This window comes from Sceloporus occidentalis, unplaced genomic scaffold, assembly GCF_023333645.1.
Source record: "Sceloporus occidentalis isolate IW3139 unplaced genomic scaffold, rSceOcc1.0.p SCAF_20, whole genome shotgun sequence".
In the NCBI taxonomy this organism is placed as follows: domain Eukaryota; kingdom Metazoa; phylum Chordata; class Lepidosauria; order Squamata; family Phrynosomatidae; genus Sceloporus; species Sceloporus occidentalis.
This window is the reverse complement of record NW_028317000.1, coordinates 11694354-11719839: the sequence shown is the minus strand read 5'-3', so window position 1 is coordinate 11719839 and position 25486 is coordinate 11694354. Positions and strand designations below refer to the sequence as shown.

At 45.1% G+C, this 25486-nt stretch overlaps 1 protein-coding gene across 2 annotated transcripts; it reads left to right on the top strand.

Moving 5' to 3' along the window:
• On the top strand, positions 1-25486 carry ESRRA (estrogen related receptor alpha). 2 transcript variants are annotated; one of them, XR_016272111.1, is made up of 8 exons: positions 1-231; positions 6342-6687; positions 10079-10195; positions 13632-13757; positions 19412-19579; positions 21780-22049; positions 23152-23686; positions 24346-25486. XR_016272111.1 is itself a non-coding variant. In XM_089482960.1 (7 exons), exons 2-7 carry the CDS (start codon positions 6354-6356, stop codon positions 23397-23399), a joined length of 1263 nt encoding a protein of 420 aa, XP_089339086.1. In that variant the 5' UTR covers positions 1-231; positions 6342-6353; the 3' UTR covers positions 23400-25486. The 2 variants fall into 2 exon arrangements, 1 of the variants encoding a protein (XP_089339086.1); XM_089482960.1 differs by having other exon boundaries at positions 23152-25486.

Genomic DNA, 25486 nt, shown 5'->3' with positions numbered 1-25486 from the left:
AAGCCGAGTAGGAAGTGGGTTGCGATGTCCTTTTGTGTCCTACAGCCTTCGCCGCCAGAGGAGCCCCGAGGAAGGAGGAGCAGCGCCCGGCCCATGGCCCTCCTGGCCCTCCGTGGACCCCGCCGGGAGCCCTGCTGACGGAGCCCCAGGCTGGCAGACGGACAGGCGGCCTCCAGGAGAGAGGGAGAGGGCCCCGCAGCCCAGCCCTCCCAGCCCTTGCCAGCCCCCAAGGTCAGTGCCACCCCCTGCCCTGCCATGGCCCCCCTTAAAGGCCCCTCTCTGCCCCCTCAGACCCCCCTGCTATGGCCCCCCTCTATGCCCCTCTCAGACCCCCCAGTCCCAGATGCCCCTTCCATGCCCTTTCCCTCACTGCCCACTTCAGTACCCCTGCTGTGCCCTTCAATACCCGCTGCTATACCCCTGCCATGCTCTTTTCAGTACCCACTATTATGCCCCGCTGCTATACCTCCAGTCAATGCCCCCTGGACAGAGACAGAGCCACCCTCAAGTGAACTGGAGCTTAGAGGGAGATAATGCAGCCAGAACCAGGCTCCTCTGTCATGCCAGACCTGTGGGTGCCACCTTTGGGGGTCACTGTGGGTCCACCGCTGGGTTCACCCGTGGTGGACGGTCCCCTTCATGCCACAGAGACGGCTTGAGCTCCTCTCAGGGTGCGCCGAGGTCCCTAGGCGTCACAGGGCCTGCTGCTGGCATTTGGCGCACAATCGGGGCACTATAAAGGTTAGACGGTGCCATCGGAGGGTCCAGTGCCCAGCTTCATGGGTTGACATGTTTGGGAGCAAGAGCATGGATGTGTGCTCATGTATGTGCAAAAACATAGACATTAGTGTCAAGGGGACACCTTTACCGTTTATGCGCAAAAATGTTTATTTTGCAGTGGCACATGGGCACACCAACATAGTTTGCAATGCGTTCTGGGCCGTCATACAGTCACGGGGGTATCTACTGGTACCAGTAAGGATGGGGAAACCTTTTCCCAGTGACAGGACAGTAGGCCATACTTGCAAACCCCCTCCTCATGTGTGAATAGAGGCTCAGGTAGGAGTAGATACCCTTTTTACCCTATCTGCCCCCCACCAGGACACCATGGGATGCCACACTGGACATTGAGGAGGGAATTGTCCAGAATGTGGTAGGAGAGAGGTCAAAGGTCTCATACCTGGGCCTTGCCTACCAGATCACCTCTGGAGGAATCACCTGAGCATGCACCACAGCCATGGGCACCATGGATGGCGCACAGACCTGGGGTACTGCGTACGGTCCAGATGGCTACTCTCAATCCAATGTCGAAAGTGGTACAACTGGTATCAGCTGGGGTTTGGTTCCAGGAACCCCGCAGGCACCAAAATCCGAGGATGCCCAACTCCCGTTAAATACAGTGGCATAGCAAAATGGTGCCCCTTGTATAAAATGGCAAAATCAAGGCTTGCGGTTTGGAACGTCTGTTAATGTTTTCAAGCCGTGGCTGGTTGGATCCATGGATGAAGAATCCGTGGATATAGAGGGCCGACGGTATTTGGGATCTCTACCTGGGAGAGATGGAAAGTTTGCCCAAAAGGCACCTGTACTTTTTCTGCTGAGCTGCGCTTGCTGGAGATACTTGGGACGGTGCAATGGGGGAGGAAAGTTGGATAGTATAGCCCAGCCCTACTTTGTACTATGTCTCCCCCCCTTGCCTTGAGTAAACTACTCAGAGCCTCTGTTGGGTAAGGGACCGGCGCCAATGCAAAGGGGACAAAGGTCTTTCGACTGGCTAAGCTGGAGAGAAAGGCCCATGGGTCCTGATTCAGAGTGTGATTTAATCCTCCTCTTGCAAATGTGCCGGGATTTTTTCTTCTCTGTTTGGGACATGGGACAAGACTTGCTAATATTGCAACAAATATTCTGCTCCGCTTGACCGAACGTGTGGCCAGTCCTCCCCTTGGTGCACAGTTCTTTCTTTCTTTGCTTGCGTCTGTACTGCAGAAATAATCCAGTTTGATGCCGCTTTAATTGCCATGCAGTGGAATCCTGCGTCATTTTAATTGCTACTTTTGTAGGTTTTTAACTGCACTGTATCTTTAGACTGTAAGCCGCCTCAAATCCGATTTTGGGGGGGGAAGCAGGGTACAAATAAATATAATGATGATCATTGAAGATGTATCACCACCACCATCATCATTTTAACGATGTATTGTAATATATATATATATATATATATATATATACACACACACACACACACACACACACATATTGTAACATCACCAGCAATGAGGAACCTTGTCATTCCAATAAGGTATTTTGATATTATTCCGATGTCTGTCCAAAACACACTGCAGAAATAATGCAGTTTGAGACTGCTTTAACTGCCCTGGCTCAGTGCTAGGGAATCCTGAGAATTGTAGTTTATTGTGGCACCAGAGCTCTGTGACAGAGAAGGCTCGATGTCTCAACAAACTACAGTTCCCACGATTCCCTAGCATTGAGCCAGGGCAGTTAACGTGGTATTATTATTATTATTATTATTATTATTATTATTAAGCTTTATTTAGGTCTCAAACTGGATTATTTCTGCAGTGTGTTTTGGACTATTGTTTTAAATTCCATATTTAAAATTATTCCTAGCAGTAGCCTTTCTTTATGTGGAACTGCAAGGGAATCAGGGCCCACACTCACTGCTCCCAGGGGCTGCATCTGCACTGCAGAAATAATCCACTTTGACACCACTTTAACTGTTCTGGCTCAACACTATGGAATATCTGGGAGTTGTAGTTTTGTAAGACATTTAGCCTTCTCTATCAGAGAGCTCTGGTGCCCCAACAAAGTACAAATCCCAAGATTTCATAGTATGGAGCCGTGACAGTTAAAGCGGTGTCAAACAAGATTATTTCGGCAGTGTGGATGCAGCCAGGGTCCCGCTATGTGGGAGAAGACTTCAAGCATGGTTGTCCCGGGGGGGGGGGGGGAGTAGGGAAACTAAACTAAAATATATGTTTTGCAGAGGAGGGGAGAGTCATAGTGAAAAGTGTGAGAGTCTGGTCCAAAACCCACTGCAGAAATAATCCAGTTTTAGACTGCTTTAAGTGCTTTAAAGTGCTAGGAAATCCTGGGAATTGTAGCTTATTGTGGCACGTGGGCTATCTGACAATGCCTCACAAAAGTGCAGTTCTCTAGCATCAAAGTGTTCTCAAAGTGGATTATTTCTGCAGTGCGTTTTGCACCGAAGACGGGTTGAGCCGGGATGGCAGATGGCCCAGCCAAGAGGTCATTCCTTTCCTTTGCGTTTTTTACATTTAACTCGTGAAATCCAAGCATGTCTCTGCCCCCAAAGGGTTGGCGAGGAAGAGGGCAGGATGGGTTGGAAGGCACTGAAGGGTCACTGCTGCTTTTGGTGCCACCTCCGCGGTGCCAGGGTGCCCGCTTGTGTCTCCCTGGAGTGACCTTGAGGCTGTTCCAATCTCATGGCTGGATGCCGAGAGTGAGAAAGTGCCAGCGGTTGGGCATTGGGGAGACGGGGGTCAATAGGACCGGGGAGGAAGGGTCTCTCTGGTCAACGTAAAGAGACACCCCCAAGTCAGGGAGACCAGGTATCCTCCTTTTCCAGGACATGACCTATCTTTCAGCCTAGGAGAAATTGCAAAATGTCGTCTATGTAGAGCATGACTAAAAGCACCAATATATAAATCTAAATACCTGCTTCTTAGTCATTCTGTACATCTCCTTGCATGTTCTACATTGTGCAGTGCCTTGTCTTCCTTTGTGGTGAGGATATTGGGGCACCCTGCCCTGCACAACGGGAAGCCCAGAAGCCATACGTTGTGGAGGCAGTTTTTGACAAATGCTTGTTTTTCGGCCTTTTTGCATCAGGCTTTTGTTGGCTGCCCCAAAGTGGTGCATTGCTCTGCCTTACTCGATGGTGTACAAGAGTAGAGGCAAATACTCTCATTTGCAGCGATGGAGGTATCTTTGGGGTGCAGCCTTCCCCCAAACTACAATTCCTCCAAACTTCAATTCCCAGCCTTCCCCCAAACTGTTCAATTAGGATTTAGTCCTTAGTAAACGTAAAGGTTTTCCCTTGACATGAATGTCTAGTCGTGCCCGACTGTAGGGGTTTAGGTATCTTTGGGGTGTAGCCTTCCCTTAACAACAATTCCCCCAAATTACAATTCCCAACCTTCCCCCAAACTGATCAATGATGCATAGTCTTTAAAAACATTCCCTTACTGCTTCCTTCCCCCCCTCTTTTTTTATATTTATGTCTTGCTGTTGTTTTTATATTCAATAATAGCTCATGGTGTGATTTTAAAAAACCCAGCTACTAATAAAAACACAGTAAGTTATAATGTTAGGAATAAATTGGCAGCCGGCGTGGTTTGAGCATTGAACTACGATTCTGGAGACCAGAGTTCAAATCCCTGTTCCACCATGGAAACCCACTGGGTGATCTTGGCCAAGTCACACTCTCTCAGCCTCAGAGGATAGCATGGCAAAACCCTTCTGAAGAAACCTGCCAAGAAAAACCCATGATAGGGCCGCCATAGGTTCAGAAAGGGCTTGAGGGTACACAGCTTGAGCAAGTCACACTCTCTCGGCCTCAGAGGATGGCCAGGGCAAACCCCTTCTGAAGAAACTTGCCAGGAAAACCCTGTGATGGGTTTGCTTTTGGTTCGCCATAAGTCAGAACTGACTTGAAGGCACCACAACCCACACAAAGATATAATGTTAATCCGTAATTAAATGCGTTGCCATGTTAAAACGACAGCTGAATTAAAAATCATTGAAAAAGCACAAGAGGGAGTAAATAATATCGAGATCACCCTCTAAATGTGGCCAGGCAAGCTAAGAGAGGGAGCCTCTGATCCATAGAGACAAATATAGTTGAGCTTGTTGTCACCCCATGACATACCCCAGTTCCACCAGTGGATTACTGGTACGATTATCTTCCTTAATCAGTTAAGTTGGTCTGGTCCAGCGTTCCACGCTGATCTCTGCCTGACTGTGACACACGCACCTATCTGTTGGGATGAACCGGCTTTCGAGTTGTGTAGCATTACTCTCGGCTTTTGCAGATTCCACATTGCATTTGTTTCTGGGCGCAAAAGGGATTGTTGTGGCTATTTGTAAAATATGCCTGTAGCTTCCACCTGTACATTTTGCAGATCGATGGGCCTATTGCAGTGGTCCCCAAATTGCTAACCTACAACTATATTGGATTACAACTCCCAAGTATATGGAAAGAAGTAGTTCAGGACATTTTGAGAGCACAAGGAAGCTGAATTATAGACTTGTTTTCCTTTTAAAAATCACTGATAGATAGATATAGATATAATATCTATCTATCTGTCTATCTATCTATCTATCTATCTATCTATCTATCTATCTAATATACTGTATATGTGTGTGCGCGCACACACACACAACAAAAGGAGTAAGACAAGGAAGGCGACCATATGGCCCTTCCAGATGATACTGTATTTCAATTCCCATCAGCTTCAGCCAACCTAGACAAAGTAAGAGATTATGGGAGCCTTACTTGAGGTCTACACAATCTTCACTCCTGTTTTAAAATGTGGGAAGAGGAAAAATGATCTTCCATTCAACATGATTCAGTTACTTTGTTTAGTGTGAGCCAAGTATTCCTTCGTCATCAATACATGATCTGCTACTAAGGGGGGTTCATACTATGGTTCATACAACCATAGAATCACGGAGTTGGAAGAGACCCCAAGGGCCATCCAGACCAACCACCTGCCATGCAGGAACTCCCAGTCAAAGCATCCCCGACAGATGGCCCTCCAGGCTCTGTTTAGAGACCTCCAAAGAAGGAGACTCCACTACACTCCGAGGAAGGAGTGTGTTCCACTGTCAAACAGCTCTTACCCTCAGGAAGTTCCTTCTAAACTTAGGTGGAATCTCTTTTCCTGGAGCTTGGATCCATTGCTCTGTGTCCTGGTCTCAGGAGCAGCAGAAAACAAACTTGCTCCATCCTCAGTGTGACATCCCTTCACATATTTCAATATGGCGATCATGTCACCTCTTAACCTTCTCTTCTCCACGTTAAACATACCCAGCTCCTTAAGTCTCTCTCCTCATAAGGCATGGTTTCCAGACCTTTCACCATTTTGGTGGCCCTCCTCTGGACATGCTCCAGTTTCTCAACATCCTTTTTGAATTGAACTGGACTCAGTATTATTCCAGGTGAGGCCTGACCAAAGCAGAACAGAGTGGCACTATGACTTCCCTTGATCTAGACATTATACTTCTATTGATGCAGCCTAGAAGTTCTAGCAGTTCTAACAAGATCTGGGACTTGTTTTGTTTCCATCCCTTTCTTGCAGCCCCTTCCAGCCATGTCCTCCCGAGACCGCCGGGCAGAATTTTTCATCAAGACGGAGCCGGCCTCCCCAGACAGCCTGGTCCAGCACAGCCCTAGCGGTTCTTCTGACACCAGCGCCAGCGGAGCCCCTCAGGAACTTGAGACCGCGGGGGCATTACCTACTGGAACGGGGGCATCCCGCCGCCGCCATGAAGATGACCCAGATGAGCCCCCGGGTCGGGGGAAATACATGCTAAGCTCTATGCCGAAGCGGCTCTGCTTGGTGTGTGGTGACGTTGCCTCGGGGTATCACTATGGCGTGGCGTCTTGCGAAGCCTGCAAAGCATTCTTCAAGCGTACCATCCAAGGTGAGTCCCCTCCCTTGTGGACACCCTGGTCGTGACTGTGGTTCCTCCAGCCCCAAAAAGAAAGAATACCGTTGGCCCTCCACATTTGCGGCTTAGACTTTTGTGGATTTGATTATTTGCAGTTTTCATTAATACGTTCTCTCTAGAAATCTCTAGGTCCTCCAGCGCAACTCTGCCAGAAGCTGCCCATAGAGTTGTGCTGGAGAACCTAGAAGTTCCTAAAGAAAATACTTCTCTAGGCATTTGTAGGTCCTCCGACATGATTCTGTGGTCAGTTTCTGGCAATCTTGATCACAGTATTATACTGGAGGACTTGGACATTCCTAGACAGGTTTCTTTTAGGAAAAAATAATAGTGATTTTTTTTTTACTTGCGGTTTTTCACATTCACAGGCCCTTCACCCCTAAACCCAGTGAATATGGAGGGATCACAGTAATTTGATGGTTCCTTGAAAGGAACAGGCTCTCTCAGACCTCCTCCATGCCTGCATTGGACCAGTCCTGTTGACATCTTTGCATTGCAAAAGCTAGATAGAGCCTACATATTCAGTGGCAGGATACCGCCAAGGCAGGGTGACCAGATGTCCTCCTTTTCCAAGACGTGTTTTACATTTCAACTTTTTGTCCAGGAGGGATTGCATAATCCCTTCCATTTTGAGCATGACTAAGAAGCGTGCATTTCTATGAGTGTTTTTCGCTTTTATTATGTAATGCCCTATGTTTTTATTATATGTTCTACATTTTGCAGTGCTTTGTCCTCCTTTGTGGTGAGGACATCTGGACACCCTGCCACCAAGGCTAAAAAAAACAACAACCCCAAAACCGAGAAATTTCAGAGGTAGGCCACTGGCCACTTTTGGTGGAACAGAAGCGAACTTTGAAAAATGGTCCCCTTTGGGACTTAGCAACTTCCAAATGCTTCCAGCTAGCCTGGCTGCAAAATGCTGGGTGCTGTTGTCTAAAATAATAACATTTCCAGTATTTGATCCTGTTGTTCCAGTAATGGCTAGGAGCCTCACTTCCTCTGTCATTTTATTTTTTAGCCCTAGTGGTATACTACCCCTGAATACAGAGTTTCCATTTTGTTATTAATAGGGCAAGTGCCATGGAGGGGGTATACTTCTGAGAGGGTCTGTGCTCTTTAGGAACGTCTATCAATTTTCTGTTACATTAATATATACACATATATAATACACACACACACACACACACACACATATATGATTGCAAAGAGGCAGGTGTGTCTCTGTGCTGCAGTAGAAACAAAGCATCTTGCAACATTTTAAAAAGTCTACACAGCATGTGCTTTTGTGCACTATAATGTAATTTTACAAATCCAATGTCTTAAAAGTTTGCACATTAATTACAGCATTTTCTGGGCGGTAATGTAATTTTACAAAGGTATTCTTCAAATAGTCCCTAGTCTCTTAGTTGTTGCATTATAAGAAAAGTGTGCAGGCAGTTATGTTGCCCTTATTGTCACAGAGAAACAATGCAATGGAAAACATGGTACTGTATAGAGTTTGGCTCTTCTGAAATGATTCTTGAGGCCCTCACTACAGATGTCTGGCTTTGAGACAGACCTCTTTTCCTCTATGAGTTAATCTTTTTTTCTTTAAAAATAAGGAAAAGGGGACCATCTCACTGTTGTCGCATCTCATGGTAGGAGAATTCCACAAGTTACTTCTATGATAGGTGAAGAAGCAGTTCCTTAAATCATGACAGTCCTGAGCCTTTCTGCCTATCTGTGTCATCAGGCTGTAATTTATGTATTTATTTACTGTACAATTAATCAGATAAAATTAATATCAAATTGTAAAAAGTGGATGTTATGGTTTAAAAATCAAGTTTCCCCATCAAAAAATTTAAAATGAATCATTATAAATTATACATTATAATTAGGCTGGTGCAGGATGTAATGCGTGGCATAGTGGCTTGAGCATTGGTTTATGACTCTGGAGACCAGGGATCGAATCTGGGCTTGCCTAAGATGAACCCATTGGGTGAGCCTGGGCAAGTCACACTCTCTCAGCCTCAGAGGATGGAAATGGCAAACCCCCTCTGAACAAACCATGCCAAGTAAACCTTGTGATAGGTTTGCCTTAGGGCGGTTCACCATAAGTCAGAAATGACTTGAAGGCACACAACAACAACAATGAGGACAGAAGGGTTGTCCTGTTGGAGTGAACAAGGGGTCCATTTTGCCTTGTTATTGATGATGCTCAGATGGTAGCCCTTCTTGCTATTGTCTTCCTCCCAAAGATCACCAGTAGATTGCCACTTGAATTTGGGAACTCAGCAATAATCAAGGTGGGAATGCTACTTTTGGACTACAGCTCCCAGTATTCCCCAGCCAGTGTGGCCACACATTCTGAGAGTTGGAGTCCATGGGCTAAGTACACCAATTAAACCAATTGCTGATGTAAAGTGATCATTTTTGTAAATCCCATTGATTCCGTGGGTCTATTTGACTTCAGACTAACAGCTGGATTTAGTGCCCTACCCAGAAACTTTTCTTCTGCTTTCTGGCTATTATGATAAATAGTATTAAAACCAATGTGGACTTTTTTCCTGCATATTCAGTGATTTAGTAGGACATTTTGAGGTACTGGAACTCAGTCATGGCTGCTAATTTATATCACACACCCATTTGTTGTCGGTGGGTGCTTTCAAGTCATTTCCAACTTATGGCAACCCTAACATGGGGTTTTCTTGGCCAGATTTGTTCAGAGGAGGTTTGCCATTGCCTTCCCCTGTGGCTGACAGCATGTGACTTGCTTTGGATACCCAATGGGTTTACATGGCTAAGCTGGGATTCAAATCCTGACCTCCAGAGTCACAAAACAAAATGGTGAACATCCTTCTCCTCCTTCATATTATTTTGGGCAGTGCCTAACTTGTTGTGTGTCTCCAGGTCCTTTCTGACTTATGGTGACCCTACGGCAAACCTGTCATGGGGTTTTCTTAGCAAGTTTCTTCAGAAGGGGTTTGCCATGCCCATCCTCTGAGACTGAGTGAGTGTGACTTACACAAGGTGGGTTTTTGTACTTGAGTTTTTGTACAGTGGGTTTTTAAACTCAAGCGAGAAATTGAACCCTGGTCTCCAAAGTCATCTTTCCAAAGATGCAGTGGTTTGAGTGTTGGATCTCATTGGCACTCCCTACCCTGATCTATTTTGCCAGTATTTCCCTTTTATCATTTTATATATATTATATATTTCATATTTCCTTTTTATAATTGCCCTGCCCGGCACATTTTTAAAATGTTGGTCTTGAAGGTGCTACAGGGCTCCTGGCTGCTTTTGCTGCAGCAGCAGACTTCCAGAGCAATACCTCTCCTTAGACTTTGTCTCCTCTTATCTCTTTCATTCTCTTGGTGTCTTTCTCTCTTAGGCAGCATTGAATACAGCTGTCCAGCTACCAACGAGTGCGAGATAACTAAGCGGCGCCGGAAGGCCTGCCAGGCATGCCGTTTCACCAAGTGCCTGCGCGTGGGCATGCTCAAGGAAGGTACAGTTTTGGGGACCAAGTCCTAAGCATCTAGAGGAGGTCACAAGGGGTGCCATATTGGAAATGGAGACTGGCTGCAAAAGAAAGGATGTGGACAAACTTTCCTAGATTAAATATATATTTTTAATAGCTTGACATATGTAGGATACTACCTTATACCAGTTCAGACTATCCGGTTCCATTACTGTCTGCTGCAACTGGAAACAACTTTGCAGGGTCTCAGTCATACAGCCGTTGCTCCACATTGGCAGTTTTGACTTTTGCAGATTTGATGATGCACGGATTTTATTAATACGCTTTCTCTATAGCAAGTACATTTCTATACTGCTTGCCAGCGAACTTTGCACTCTCAAAGTGGTTTACAACGTGTAAGCCAATTGCCTCCAACATACTCATTCAATCAACCTATGAAAGGATGGAAGGCTGAGTCGATCTTGGAGCCCTTCTGGGATCGAACTTACAGTGTTGTGGCTGCAGGACTGGCGTTTAACCACCGCGCCACCAGGGCTCTCTAGGAATATCTAGATCCTCCAGCGCCACTCTTTGGTGAACTTAACCAAAAGTTGTACTGAAGGACCTAGAGATTCCTAGAGAGTACACTCCATTAGGCATTTGTAGCTCCTCCAGTGCACCTCTATGGTCAAAAAGTCGCACTGAAGGACTTAGAGATTCCTAGAGAGAACCCTCCACTAGGCATTTATAGCTCCTTCAGCACAACTCTGTGGTCAATGTCTGGCAGATGACCACAGAGTTGCACTGGAGAGCCTAGAGATTCCTATTTGTAGTTATTCCACTTTCACAGGGGCCTGTGCCTCTAACCCCAGAAAATGTGGAGGACCCACTGTAGAAGGTTCTTTCCCAACTTTGAACGTTTTTAAACAGAGACTGGACAGCCATCTGTTGAAGATGCTTTGATTGTCATGGCAAAATGGGGTTGGACTGGATGGCCCTTTCGGGTCTCTTCTAACTCTACGATTCTATGAATTCTTACTCTCTGAAAAAATCTCAGGCATTTTTAACTGGACTGAACCTGAGACCTTCTGCATGCAAGGCAGATCTTCTGTCACTGAGCTTGTGTCTTCGTTGTATTTGGCACTATGTGTTTTGACTTGCAGAGTCTCTTGAAGGCCCCAGGCAGGGGAGTTTTCTACTGTTCGGTTACCTGGAGTTCTTTTAAATTGGAGATGTCAAGGAACAAATTTGGAACAAAGTTGAAAAAGTTAATTGTAGCTGCCTAGGCTACAAGTTGATCTTGTTTAACTGCTGGCGGAGCAGAAATATGCACCAGCGTATACCTCCTCTGGATTCAAACTACAAGGAAAGAGATTCCAACTAAATATTAGGAAGAACTTCCTTGACAGTAAGAGATGATTTATAGTGGAAGGCACTCCCTCGGAACGTGGTGGAGTCTCCTTCTTTGGAGGTTTTTAAACAGAAGCTGAATGCAGGGTTACCAGATGTCCTCCTTTTCCAGAATATGTCTCCATTTCACAGTTCAAAAAGGATGTTGAGGAGCTGGAGCATGTTTAGAGGGGGGCAACCAAAATGTTGAAGGGTCTGGAAAACATTAGACTTAGGGAGCTGGGTATGTTTAGCCTGGAAAAGAGGAGGTTAAGAGGTGATACGATAGCCCTGTTTAATTATTTGAAGGGGTGAGATATTGACGATGGAGGAAGCTTGTTTTCTGCTGCTCCAGGGAATAGGACACAGAACAATGGATGCAAGCTACAGGAAGAGAGATTCGCCTAAATATTAGGAAGAACTTTCTGACAGTAAATGCTGTTGGACAGTGGAACACAATCCCTCAGAGAGTGGTGGAGTCTACTTCTTTGGAGGTTTTTTAACAGAGGCTGGATGGCCATCTTTTTTGGGTGCTTTGATTGTGAGCTCCTGCATGGCAGAATGGGGTTGGACTGGATGGCCCTTGGGATCTCTTCCAACTATCATTCTATGATTTCAGCCTTATGTCCAGAAGAAATTCAGAAATGTCCTTCATTCTGAGCATGAGTAAGAAACATGACTTTATATTAATGTGAGTGTTTTTAGTGTTTATTAGTCATGTCCCACATTTTTCTTGAATGTTCTATAATGGAACACACTCCCTTGGAGGGTAGTGGAGTCTCCTTCTTTGGAGGTTTTAAAACAGAGGCTGGATGTCCATCAGTCGGGGATGCTTTGATTGAGAGTTCCTGCATGGCAGAATGGGGTTGGACTGGGTGGCCCTTCTTGGGGTCTCTTCCAACTCTATGGTTCTATGATTTTATGGTGCCTTGCCCTCCTTTGCAGTTATGGCATCTGGTCAATCTAGCTGGATGGCCATCTGTTAGGAGTACTTTGATTGTGGATTACTGCATAGCAGGGGATTGAACTATATGGCCCTCAGAGGTCTCTTCCAGCTCTATGATTCTCTTATTTCTCTGGGCATCTGATGTTCCTGGTATCTGCACAACCCCATCTTGAAGCCACCAAGGTGCATCTTCTCAGCACAAAGGTGTGTAGGGTAACAGGGAGATCCCAAGTGCCACATGGCCTCAGTTGTGTGATCCAGAAAAGGGGGAGACTCTCACCTTCCAAGACATTCAGCAAGTATTCTGGAGGGCAGGGGCTGTTTTTGTGGTCTACATGACTTTGAATGGATGGTGCCTGGGAGTGTCTGGCTACTGATGCTCTCGGCACCCTCAAGATGCCCGTCGCACATTGGGAACTGACCTAGATATTCCTAGAGAAAACACTTCTCTAGGCATTCGTAGGTCCTCCAGCGCAATTCTGGACAACCTAGAGATTCCCAGAGTGTTTTCTCAGGTTAAAAGAAATAGTGTTTTTTTAATTTGTGTTTTTTCCACATTCTATTAGGTCCAGTGCCCCTAAACCCAAGCAAATGTGGAAGGCCCATCGTATAGCCATGTTAACTTAAGTGGTAGTCCGTGATAGTCTTATTCTCCATGAATTTGTCCATTCCCCTTTTAAAAGCCATCCAAATTAATGGCCAACCCTACACCTTGAGATCGTGGAATTACACAGTTTATGCTATCTGAAGAATTCCTTTGTTCTGGCTCTCTTTAATATCTCCTCCAGAATGGATAACACCAGACTATCTGGACAAATAGTTGTGCTGCTCTATGACCGTAATAAAGATGAGTGTTTGCAAGGACTGTGAAAGCACTGCAATTCTGCTCTGATATGTGGATTCAGATCCTTCACAATGTGCAGTGGATCTATCTATGACAGTCAGAAAGGGGTTCCCTCCAAAAAAAGAGTTTGAAAGTATAGTGGGTCCTTGGTATTGAATATATATATTCAAGTTGTGGATGCTTGAACCTGTGGCTGCAACATCCGTGGATACAGAGGGACGACTGTAATGCAATAATTAGTAGTAACTATTAAGTTATTTTTCTCCACTCATCACATCTCTCTGTTTCTCCCCTCCGTTCTTCAGGGGTACGTCTAGATCGGGTACGAGGTGGGCGTCAGAAGTACAAGCGTCGACCTGAGGTGGAGGGTGCCACCTACCCCAACGCCTTTGTCACCCCACAGATTGCCACAGTGACTCCCAAGAAGCCAGGTGAGTGGCATCTTTTGACCCAAACTTCTATTCAGAATTTGCGGAGAAGGCACTTGGAGCACAACCCCAAACATAGTGTCTTATTTGAGTTGTGCTCCATCCATTGAAGAGCCATGAAGATCGGGGCTGTCTACATGACAGAAATAATCCAGTTTGACAGCACTTTAATTGTCATGGTTGAACGTCATAGAATTCTGGGAACTGTAGTTTTGTGAGTTTAGCCTTCTCTGCCAGAGAGCTCTGGTGCCACAACAAACTGCTGCTCCCAGAATTCCATAGCATTGAGCCTTTGCAATTAAAGTAGCGTCAAACTGGATTATTTCCACAGTGCGGATGTACCCATTGAAAGGAAGGAAGCTTGGCTTCTGTTTTGTGCCACTTCTAACCATAAAGAACTGCCATTAGAATCACTTCTTGAAGTGTGGGGACTCAGCGGGCCACTTTTGAGGCAATGTTTTCTTGCTACAAGAAATCAGAAAAGAACCAAATAACAAGACGGAGAGAGATGATGGAGGTGGGGAAATTGCGTGGGATTATCCCCAAGAAATGGTTCCCGAAGTGAGTTATTCCCATTGCCATGGAAACCAGATGGCACAACCCCAGGAGGAAGAAAAGAGTGCAGGCCAGGATGGAAAGGTTTTTACGTCTCTATATTGAAGAAAAAAGAAATGTGTTGCAGCCGTCCTGGGGCTGCAACGTTCAGAGTAAAGGGTGTTGCATGATTGAATACTCAGTATGTACCCAATATGCTCATAAATTCAAAAAACCACACTTGTTACAGATCCTACAGAGGTGCCCAGTGTACCAGCTGGTCAGTTTGCATGGTATTAGTTTCATTTATTGGGCACTTGGAGAAGATTGGCTCACTACATTTACGCTCAATTCTTGCCCATCTTGGATGCTAAAATCTAGCAGAGGTGGCTTGACCAGGTGAATCCGGGGGTAGTAAATGCCTTACTATGCCAGGGGAAGATGCCTTCTGACTTGAAGAAAGCCATGATGGGATCTCTCCTAAAGAGGATCTCCTATGACCAAAAGGTATATGAGAACTGCATCCCGATTGCAAATAGTACCTCTTTGGACATGGGGCTTGAACATGTAGTGGTTGGGCAACTTCAGACAGTCATGAAGGAAACAGATTGTTCTCGTGGTTAGCTGCCCTCGACTTGATCCTGACTCATGGCAAACAGATTATCTGGACCCATTTCAATCTGGTTTCATGCCAAGGTATGGGACTGAAGCAGCCATAATTGCTCTGATTGACTACCTACTCCATGGGAAAGGCTACCCTCTTGATCTTCCTGGATCTCTCAGCAACTGATTATTATGATAATGATAATAATTATTTTATTTTATTTCTTATCCGCCACTCCCATGGATCACGGTGGGGAACAACAACAATTAACAGACACGCCACATCAGTTAAAACTCATCTGTTAAAATATACAGTCAGCCCTCCGTTTTCTCAAAGGATCTGTTCCAGACTCCTCTACAAAAATGTAAACTTGCACATATTCAAGTCCCATAGGCCCCATTTTACCCCCTCCATTTGTTCCTCGAGTGTAAGCAAGGATGTGAAGTCCACGCAAATGGAGGGGCAACAGTATATCAATTTAAGATGACAAATAAGATAGACACGTATTAAAACAACCCACATTTATAATTCATCATTTAAAATTCACAAAAGTCCTCTGGCTGACAGTTGCCAAGCTAGTCCTGGCTGACTGGAGTAAATGTCCACTACAGGACCTGAGTGTATGGGGAAGATTATATGGGAGGAAGTGATTCTGAAGGTAAACTGCACCCAAACCATGGAGGGCTTTAAAGGTAATAACCAAGACTTTGTACCTTGCTCAGAAACGAATTGGCAGCCAGTGGAGTGAATTTAATACTGGTGTAATGTTATCACTCCTGGATTTCACTGGTCTGGCTGCCATGTTTTGAACTAGCTGAAGTTTCCAAACTTGATACAGAGGTAGTCCAGCCTTGAAGTTACTAGCATGGGCACTACCATCTTTAGGTAGTTATCAAATAGCATTAATACCATTGATTATAGCAGTAGAATTCAAAGATCTAGCCATGTTAGTCTGTAGAATCAGTATATAGCGAGTTTTTGTAGCACCTTTGAGACTAACTGAAATAATGAAGTTGGCAACGTGAGCTTTTGTAGACTTCAGTCTACTTCCTCCAATGCATTTAGATGCATTTGATTATAGCAGTGATTCCCAAACTCAGGTTCTCCAGGTCTTTGGACTGCAGCACCCAGAAGCCTCCGTCACCAGTGACTGAGATTCTGGGAGCTGAAGTCCAAAACACCTGGAAGGCCAGAGTTTGGGAATCCTCGGATTATACTATCTTATTGGACCAAATAGGAGGCAATGTTTAATAATGGTTCCATTCCTATCTAGCAGGCTGCTTACAGAAAGTAGCATAGGAGGATTCCTGATCAGCACCTTTGCTATTAAGCTATGGGTTGGCACATGGTTTCATCGTATCCCCCATGCTGTTCAATATCTACATGAAGCCACTGGGTGAGGGCACAAGGGGATTTGGAGTAGGGTGCCATCAGTATGTCGATGACACTCAGCTCTATTTCTCCTTGTCATCGGAGTCGGCTGGAGTTGTGCAGGTACTGGACCGGTGCCTGGATGCTGTAATGGCTTGGAAGAGGGCCAGTAAAGCTGAAGCTAAATCCCGATAAGACAGAGGCTCTGTGGATTGGTGGTTCTCAGATCTGAGTAAACAGCCTATTACCCAAATGACTTGAAGACACACAACAACAACAATAGCAATGTAAAAATAGGTTGTACATGCACATTGAAAGCAAGCATATCAGAGTAAAAGTGAAAAACGATGTATGTGCTGATGTTGCACATGTACATATGCTGATGCTGCATTTCTGCTTGATACATGTGCTGATGTTGCACAGGTAGGGAGATGGCTGCTGCTTTTGTTTATTCTGGGAGAATATCTAGTTGTTGTAGGATTTCCCCATCTGTGTTCTTAAGTGGTACTATCCTTGGAAGGTACTATCCCTGCTTGCCCAGTGTTGATGGATACTTTTCCACTTAGTGCAGCCTGAGGATGTGAACAGGAGAGACACCACATGTGTATTAGATCCTTCCTGGCCAGTTAAACAGCCAAAGGAGGACTTGCTGTATCTGGATCCCACTATACTATTATTCTCCCCCCCCCTCTGCCAGCACTGTAGACTGGCATGAGGTTGCAATGTTTTTAAAATGTCTAGCTCTTTGTATACGGATTTTGTATTTGTATTGGCTTAGTGTCTACTGTTTTTATATGAATTTGTTGTACACCGCCCTGATTTGAAGAAGGGCGGTATAAAAATAAAACTTTTATTTATTTATACTAGATAACTAGTATGGATAACTGCTTGACTCCTATTGGCCTGTGGGATCCCTCAGGCTTCAGTCTTGTCCCTTATGCTTTATAGCAGCACATGAAACCTCTGGAAGAGGTTGTCCAGAGTTTTGGAGTAAGGTGTCACAATTGCACCAATGATACCCAGCTCTATCACTTCTTTTCATCTAATCCCAAGGAAGTTGTTCCTGTCCTAAACTGGTGCCTGGTGGCAATGATAGACTGGATGAGGATAGAATCTTAATCCAGACAAGACAGAGGTGCTCCTGGTCAGTCGAAAGACAGATCCAGGAATAGGGATTTGTCCTGTGTTAGACGGAGTTACACTCTGACTGATAATGGAAGTTTGTATTTTGGGGTTACTCCTGGATTTAGCTCTGAGCGTGGAGGCCCAGGATTTGACGGTGACCAGGTGTGCTTTTGCATAGTTAAAGTTAGTGCATCAACTGTGCCTTGTTCCTGGAGAAGTCGGATCTGGCCATGGTGATACATGCCTGGGTTACATCCCATTTACTTTACTGTAATGCACTCTATGTGGGGCTGCATTCGAAAGTGCTTTGAAATTTCAGTTCAGCCAAAGAGCTGCAGCCAGGTTGTTAACTGAAGCAGACTACAGGGAGCATACAACTGCTTTATTGCAACAGCTCCATTAGCTGTCCATTGTCTGGTCACAATTCAAAGTGCTGGTTTTGACCCATAAGGCCCTATATAGCTTGGGTCCATGTTATTTGAAGGACCATCCTGCCCTTTATGAGCCCACTAGAATATTAAGATTATCCAGAGAAGCCCTTATCTTTATCCCACCACCTTCTCAGGCTTGCTTAGTGGAAACAAGGGAGATGGCCTTCTTGGTGGCTGCTCCCAGGCTCTGGAACTCCTTCCCCAGAAAAGCCAGGAGGTCCTGTCCCTGGTCTCCTTTTGGCAGCAGGTAAAAACATTTTTGTGCCATCAAGTTTTTTCAAACTAACTAGGGTTGAGCTTATATAAAAACTGCACAGTTCAGATATCAAGGGTTGTATATAGGTTTAAATACATCTTAATATTTTAATACATAATTGTTTTGACATTTTAAATTGCTTAATTGTTTTTTTTTAAAAAAAACTTATCCTTTTTCATGCTTTGTATTGTTTTTAAATTGTACGGTTTTACATTTGTTTTAGCCCCCTTGAGTCCCTACATTGGGAAAAAGGCAGGATATAAGTGAACAACAACAACAATGTTGTACCAAGTGGTTCTACTTGCTTTGCAAAGTGGCTCTTAGTCTGCTTACTCACAACTATGATTATTGGCAAAGAAATAAAGGCAGAAGAAACTTGGCCTCTGGTTTGCTCTCATCCACTTATCAATCCTTTCTGGTTCCCAGCCATCATCACACTAATCCCAATAACTTTGGTCTATGAAAACTCATGCTGCCTACGTCTTTTATTAGTTCGTCCCAAAGATGCTACAAGATTTCTCTACATATTCTACAGACTAACACGGCTATTCTCCCTCCATCATTCTTATGGTTATCCACTCACCTTGACTTCAAGCAACATCTTTCCACCTGCCTTTGTCCCCAATTGTCATCTCGTCACCATACCCCAAAGTGTTACATTTCTATTGCTATTCACACATACAACCAACTTATTCATAGCTATAAAGGTCTGTTCCTAGACACTTTTGCCCCATGCATCTGATGAAATAGACTTAAAGCTCCAAAAGCTTGTGTTACAAACTTCTTTCAGTTAGTCTCAAATGTGCTACAAGATCCCTTTGCATGTTGATTGAAACTAATACAGCTATGTCCTGGAATTATACTTCTCAATCTAGAATTCAAGATATAGTCATGTTAGTCTGTAGTATCAGTAAGTAGAGAGATTGGTAAGTATGTAGAGAGATCTTGTAGCATCTTTGAGACTAACTAAAGAAGTTGTCAACATGAGCTTTCATAGACTTAAGTCATGCTGCCAACTTTTTTAGTTTCAAAGATGCTACAAGATCTCTCTACATACCTATCAATCTAGTTCAAGAGATGCAAAAACTTTGACTTTCCAGATGTTTAGCGTTGAGTTTGCCTCACCTAATGTGACCCACAGTAAAGGATTATAGGTTCTGTAGACCAAAATATCTGGAGGCCAGAGGTTCCCCATCCATGGTATAGTTGCTAGATGTGTCCAAAGTGAATATATAAGTATCACAGTGCGGGGAGATGTGGAGAAGGGAATCTGATGTATATGGCTCTTTCCTAACAGCTTACTTTTGTCTTTGAATCCCACCCTCTTCCCCCACAGCTCCAATGAACACGATGGTGTCACATTTACTGGTAGCAGAGCCTGAGAAATTGTATGCCATGCCTGATCCCGCACTCCCCGATGGCCCTGCTAAAGCAGCAAGCACTCTGTGTGATCTGGCGGACCGGGAAATTGTGGTCATAATCGGCTGGGCCAAAAACATACCAGGTGAGAGAGATCTGAGGTGTATTTTCTCACTGCTCAAAATCACCGATCCATTTCCGACTGCACCTCAGGATGCTGGTGCTTATGCTATAAATGCCTATACAGTTAAGGATTCAGGTATGAGAATCGTAGAATCATAGAATCCTGAAGGGCCATCCAATCCAACCCCATTCTGCCAAAATGGAAGAGGCAGGCTATAAATAAATATTTATTATTACTGTATTATTATTATTATTATTATTATTATTATTATTATTATGCAGCAACTCTCAATCAAAGCATCCCCAACAGATGGCCATCCAGCCGCTGTTTAAAGACCTCCAAAGAAGGAGACTCCATCACTCTCCCAAGGAGTGTGTTCCACTGTCGAACAGCCCTTACTGTTGAGGTGGAATCTCTTTTCCTGGAGCTTGCATCCATGGTTCTGTGTTCTATTATCTGGAGCGGCAGAAAACAAGGTTGCTCCATCCTCAATATAAGATCCCTTCAAATATTTAAACAGGACTATCATATCACCCCTTAATCTTCTCTTCTCCAGGCTAAACATCCCCAGCTCCCTGAGTCTTTCCTCATAGAACATGGCTTCCAGACCCTTCACCACTTTAGTCATCCTCCTTTGGATGTCCTCCAGTTTCTCAACATCCTTTTTGAATTGTGGTGCCCAGAACTGGACACAGTATTCCAGGTGGAGCCTGACCAAAGCAGAATATAGTGGCACTATTACTTCCCTTGATCTAGACACTATACTTCTATTGATGCAGCCTAAAATAGCATTGGCCTTTTTAGCTGGCGCATCACACTATTGACTCATATTCAACTTGTGGTCTACTTGGACTCCTAGATCCATTTCACATGTAGTCTCATGCAGCCAGGGGTCCCCCATCCAATATCTGTGCATTGGAGACACTTGGTCCTCTGTGCCCATGCGCTGGTGTCATTTCCTCCTGCCAGGCTATGTGGAACTTTATTGAACTTGGTCTTCCCATCACATTGAACTACTCTTATTTTATTGTTTTATACTGAATGATTCTGACCGCATTTGATGTTCGGTTTAGGAAAACAGCCTAGAAGAATAGCATATAAATCCACACATGGCTTTATAGACTACTGGGATATGAATTTTATAGTCCACACAGCCTCCTAATGCAGTAATGATCTCTTTCAGCCATGGACCCATTGCTATATGACTCACAGCACTAGGCTAATTTTTTCTCTGCTCTTCTTTAGTATTGCCAGTGTTCAAAGCATACCATTTTACCTCTGTGCTGCAGTTTTAACTGTTGAATCTGGTGCTGATTTTTGCTTTGCTTTTTTTAAAAAAAAATTGGACTTTTTAATATGTATTATTTTAATTTATTGTATAATAAATTTAATTGTTGTATAAAATAATCTATTGCATTAGGAATTTAGTACATTTAAATGAGTAAAATATATAGTGGGCCTCAATATCCACTGAGGTTTGGTTCCAGGACACCCTGTGGATACCAAAATCCATGGATGCTCAAGTCCTGGTAAATGCATAGATTGTTAAATGGTGCCCCTTATATAAAATGGCAAAATCATCGTTAGATTTTCAGAATTATATACAGTCACCCCTCCACGGACTTGAAAATACATAGAGGGGTGACCACCATTAACCCCAATGGGGCGTACGACCGTGCTGCATTCACCCCATTCAAGTCTATGGGGCTTGAATATCCGTGTTTCGGAACTTGCAGGGAAGTCCGGAATGGATCTCCCATGAGTTCCAAGGGTCAACTATATTTTAAAAAATATTTTCAAGCCATGGATACTTGAAACTGTGGATAAGGAATTCATGGATATGGATGGCCAACTCTACTTAAACCAGTGTGTCGAAAAAGAACAAATATAATCTTACAGTACCTTCCTGACAATAAGAGCTGTTGGATAGTGGAAGACATTCTGTCAGTAAGTGGTGGAATCTCCTCCTTTGGAGGTCTTTAAACAGAGGCTGGATGGCCATCTGTCAGGGATGCTTTGATTGAGAGTTCCTGCATGGCAGAATGGGGTTGGACTGGGTGGCACTTCTTGGGATCTATTCCAACTCTATGATTCTATGATTCTACTTATGTTTGGTTTCCTGGAGGTAACGTGCTCTCACCGTAGGTGATCAGGCAAATAGCTGTCTGAATTAATCTCCTTTTTGTCCTTTTATTTCCGCTGCTGTGCTTTCTTGATGCAGGATTTCCGGCACTGTCCTTGGCAGACCAGATGTCTGTGTTGCAGAGCGTGTGGTTGGAGGTCTTGCTGCTCGGCGTCGCCTGGCGCTCCTTGCCCTGCGAGGATGAGATTGTCTTCGCCGAAGATTTTGCGCTTGATGAGGAAGCAGCCCGGATGGCGGGACTTTTGGAGCTCAGCGGTGTGGTCCTACAGTTGGTGCGCAAGTATCGGGCCCTGCGCCTGGAGCGTGAAGAGTACGTGCTTCTCAAGGCCTTGGCACTTGCCAACTCAGGTGAGTGGGGTTATGGGGAGGTGAGTGCCAGGGATGGGGAGTGGGATCCCCAGTCCACATCGTGGAACGCAAAAGAACACTTTGGAGGTATGCTGTTAAATGACACACGCATCTTAAGAGTCCAGAAGTTGCACCAAAGCCACGCTACAGTCCTAAGGACTGGAGCATGGCTTTGGCACTGCTTCCGGCCTCTTAGGACGCATGCATCATTTAAACAGCATGCCTCCAAAGTGACCCGAAGCAGCTTTATTTTGGCCTGTCTGTTCAGGCCCATAGTAAAATGGTCTCGTAAATATAAAATGGCAAAACCAAGATTGCTTTTTGGAATTAAAAATAAATTTCCCCAAGCAATGGATGCTTGAATCCGTGAATAAAGAATCCGTGGATACCGGGGGTCAACTGTACAAAGTGAAGCCTGACATCTGCCCACCTTGCTCTGATTTAAGCATCTAAGTCAGTGATTCCCAAACTCTTGTACTCCAGATGTTTTGGACTTCTTGGCCAATGGTCTGGAATTCCAGGAATCATAGAATCATAGAGCTGGAAGAGACTCCCCCAAGGGCCATCCAGTCCAACCCCATTCTGCCATGCAGGAACTCTCAATCAAAGCACACCTGACAGATGGCCATCCAGCCTCTGTTTAAAGACTTCCAAGGAGGGAGACTCCATAACACTCTGAAGCAGCATATTCCACTATGAAACAACCTTTACTGTCAGGACGTTCCTTCTAATGTTGAGGTGGAATCTCTTCTCCTGCAGCTTGCATCCATTGTTCTGGGTCCTGTTCTCTGGAGCAGCAGAAAACAAGCTTGCTCCCTCCTCAGTATGACATCAAATACTTAAAACAAGGCTATCGTATCACCTCTCAACCTTCTCTTCTCCAGGCTAAACATCCCCAGCTCCCTAAGTTGTTCCTCATAAGGCATGGTTTCCAGGCCCTTCACTATTTTAGTCTCCCTCCTTTGGACATGCTCCAGTTTCTCAATGTCCTTTTTGAATTGTGGTGCCAAAGTCCAAAACACTTGGAAGGCCCAAGTTTGGAAATCATTGATTCAAGTGCTCCTTTGTTTGTGTGTTCCTCCCCCACCCCAATTTTCTCTAGACTCTGTGCATATTGAGGACATGGCGGCTGTACAGCGGCTCCGGGACGTGCTGCATGAGGCACTGTTGGAATACGAAGCATCGCGGCGTCCCGAGGAGCCACGCCGGGCAGGACGTCTCCTCCTCACGCTCCCCTTGCTGCGCCAGACGGCCACCCGGGTCCTCCATCATTTCTACAGCCTCAAGCTGGAGGGCAAAGTTCCCATGCATAAGCTTTTCCTGGAGATGCTGGAGGCCATGATGGACTGAACGTTTGGACTGAAAGAGGCCAGGATTCAGGGAGGGGGAAACCAAGACATGGCCGAGCGCATGGCCGAGTGTGGCAGATTATCAGGGGCGGAGGATGTGGGGAGAAAGACTGAGGCCTGGAGCGGGTTTTCCTGTGTGTGTCCCCTTACTCCCCAAATCCCCGCCAGCTGCTGATCTGCATAATATTGAATGCATTTCAGTGTATGCAAATGTACTAATTGTCCATTGCTTCACTCAAGAGGATGGCATCGAAGAAATGGATGTATCAGAGAGACAAAGATGAAGTGGTAAGGACACGAGGATGGGACATGCACATGAGAGGTCGGGGGTGGGGGGGGAATAGAGAAAGTTTTTGACATTCACACTGGAAGCCATATTTTAATTTTAATTTATTAACTGTGGGGAGGGAAGGGTATAGCTACTGTAGCCCTAGCCTGGAAGCCATATCAGATAAGCATCATGTAAAGGAGGAGAAAGGGAGGAACAGGTATTGGTGTTGGGGGTGATATGGGCCTGAATTATTTTATTTTGCCCCAGCGCACACCTACCAAGGGACTCGTGGAGCATAGAAATGCTGCACTTTTTTTTGCATCGTCCTGTTCCTGTCTTTGAACAGCCTCCTCCCATCCTGCATCTTCCACTCTCTGCCTCTGGGCTGGGCCCAGCCAAATGCACCTTAAAATTATGGTGGGTGTGTCGAATGAGGGTAGGTGGCCTGGTGCCCTCAAGAGCGTTTTGGACCACAATTCTCATCATTCCCTGCCATGCTGGCTCGAACGCATGGGAGTTACAGTCCAAACCTCTGGAGGGCATGCAACTCTTCGCCTTTGGTGTAGAAAATAGCTTCGCGGCTCCAGGAATACTGCGGGAGATCAGATTTGGCGTGTTTGGGGGTGGGATGAGGGATGATAACACAACACATTTTGCCTTCTTTCTGTCTCTTTAGTGCTGAGTCTTCTTTGGATATCACTCAGGGGAGGGAAGTTCCCCTACCTCTTCTCCTTCCCAACCAAGACCACCTCCCTCCTGGGAATGTTTCATTCAGAACTTGGAAAAATGACCCCATATGATGGCTGGGTATTCTAGGACCTGTAGTAACATAAAAAGGTAACTATTCCAGTCGACCCTAGCCAGCATATAGCCAAGGGTGACTTTCCCAAGCTCTGGATGCATTATCACTTTTAAGCAATAAAAATGTTGGGAGAGGGGAAAATCTTTACGATGTCAGGAAAGGGAGGAGTGTCTTACGTTGTGCTTTGCATGGAAACTGTCTGAACATTTGGGAGGTAGCGTGGCTGAGATGAGGACTCAGCCTCTCCACGCTCCCATCAAAGGAAAGGCAGGGGCTTCAGTAGTCCATCCAGCAAAGTTCTCTCACTTAATACCCTTGTAGCAATAGTTAAAAAGGCAATTATGCTTTTTTTTCAGGTGTACTTTCATATTTCCTCCTCCCTTCTGTCATAAGAGGATAAGCAGCTGATCCTCCCCCCTCCAAAAAGTAACCTCCTATCCCAAAACCAATCAAGCCAACCCCATCTTCTGCCCAAAGCAATAATAATAAAAACCCTCTCACCTCCCTTCAGTTCTCTTCCTACCCAGGGTTGGAGAATATGTCACCCTCCCATGCTACTGAACTCCAGCTCCCATCATCCCTCTCCATTAGTTATGCTGTTGAGGGCTGGTGGGAACTGCAGTCCCACAACATGGGAAGAGGGAGGGCCATATGCTCTCCAAGCCCATGCTCAACCGAGGAGGAGAGAGGGAGGCAGCATGGCCTAAGCTGAGAGCTATGTACATAGCAATATATTTTACTGTATATTCGTTGCAGGAAAAAGATCTACCCCATTTCTGTCTTTCTTTTCCACAAGCGTCAGGCAGCCTTCCTTGGCCTGGTGGGGAGAAGGAGAGGAAGACGGGGGAGTAAATGCTGGCAATTTTTTTTGTTTTTGTATTAAATTATGTGTGTGTACATATTATAAATACCTCTGATTTGTGTATAGGCGGCTACATATACACATTCATAGAGAGCTCTATTACTGAACAAATTAAAAAAGGCCTCTGCAGCCTAAGGAAAATGTGAACTGTTA

Coding starts and splice junctions, on each gene's coding strand:
- ESRRA (XM_089482960.1), top strand. CDS start 6,354: ATGTCCTCCCGAGACCGCCGGGCAGAATTTTTCATCAAGACGGAGCCG. Junction 6,688..10,078: donor CTTCAAGCGTACCATCCAAG/GTGAGTCCCCTC, acceptor TTTCTCTCTTAG/GCAGCATTGAATACAGCTGT. Junction 10,196..13,631: donor CGTGGGCATGCTCAAGGAAG/GTACAGTTTTGG, acceptor TCCGTTCTTCAG/GGGTACGTCTAGATCGGGTA.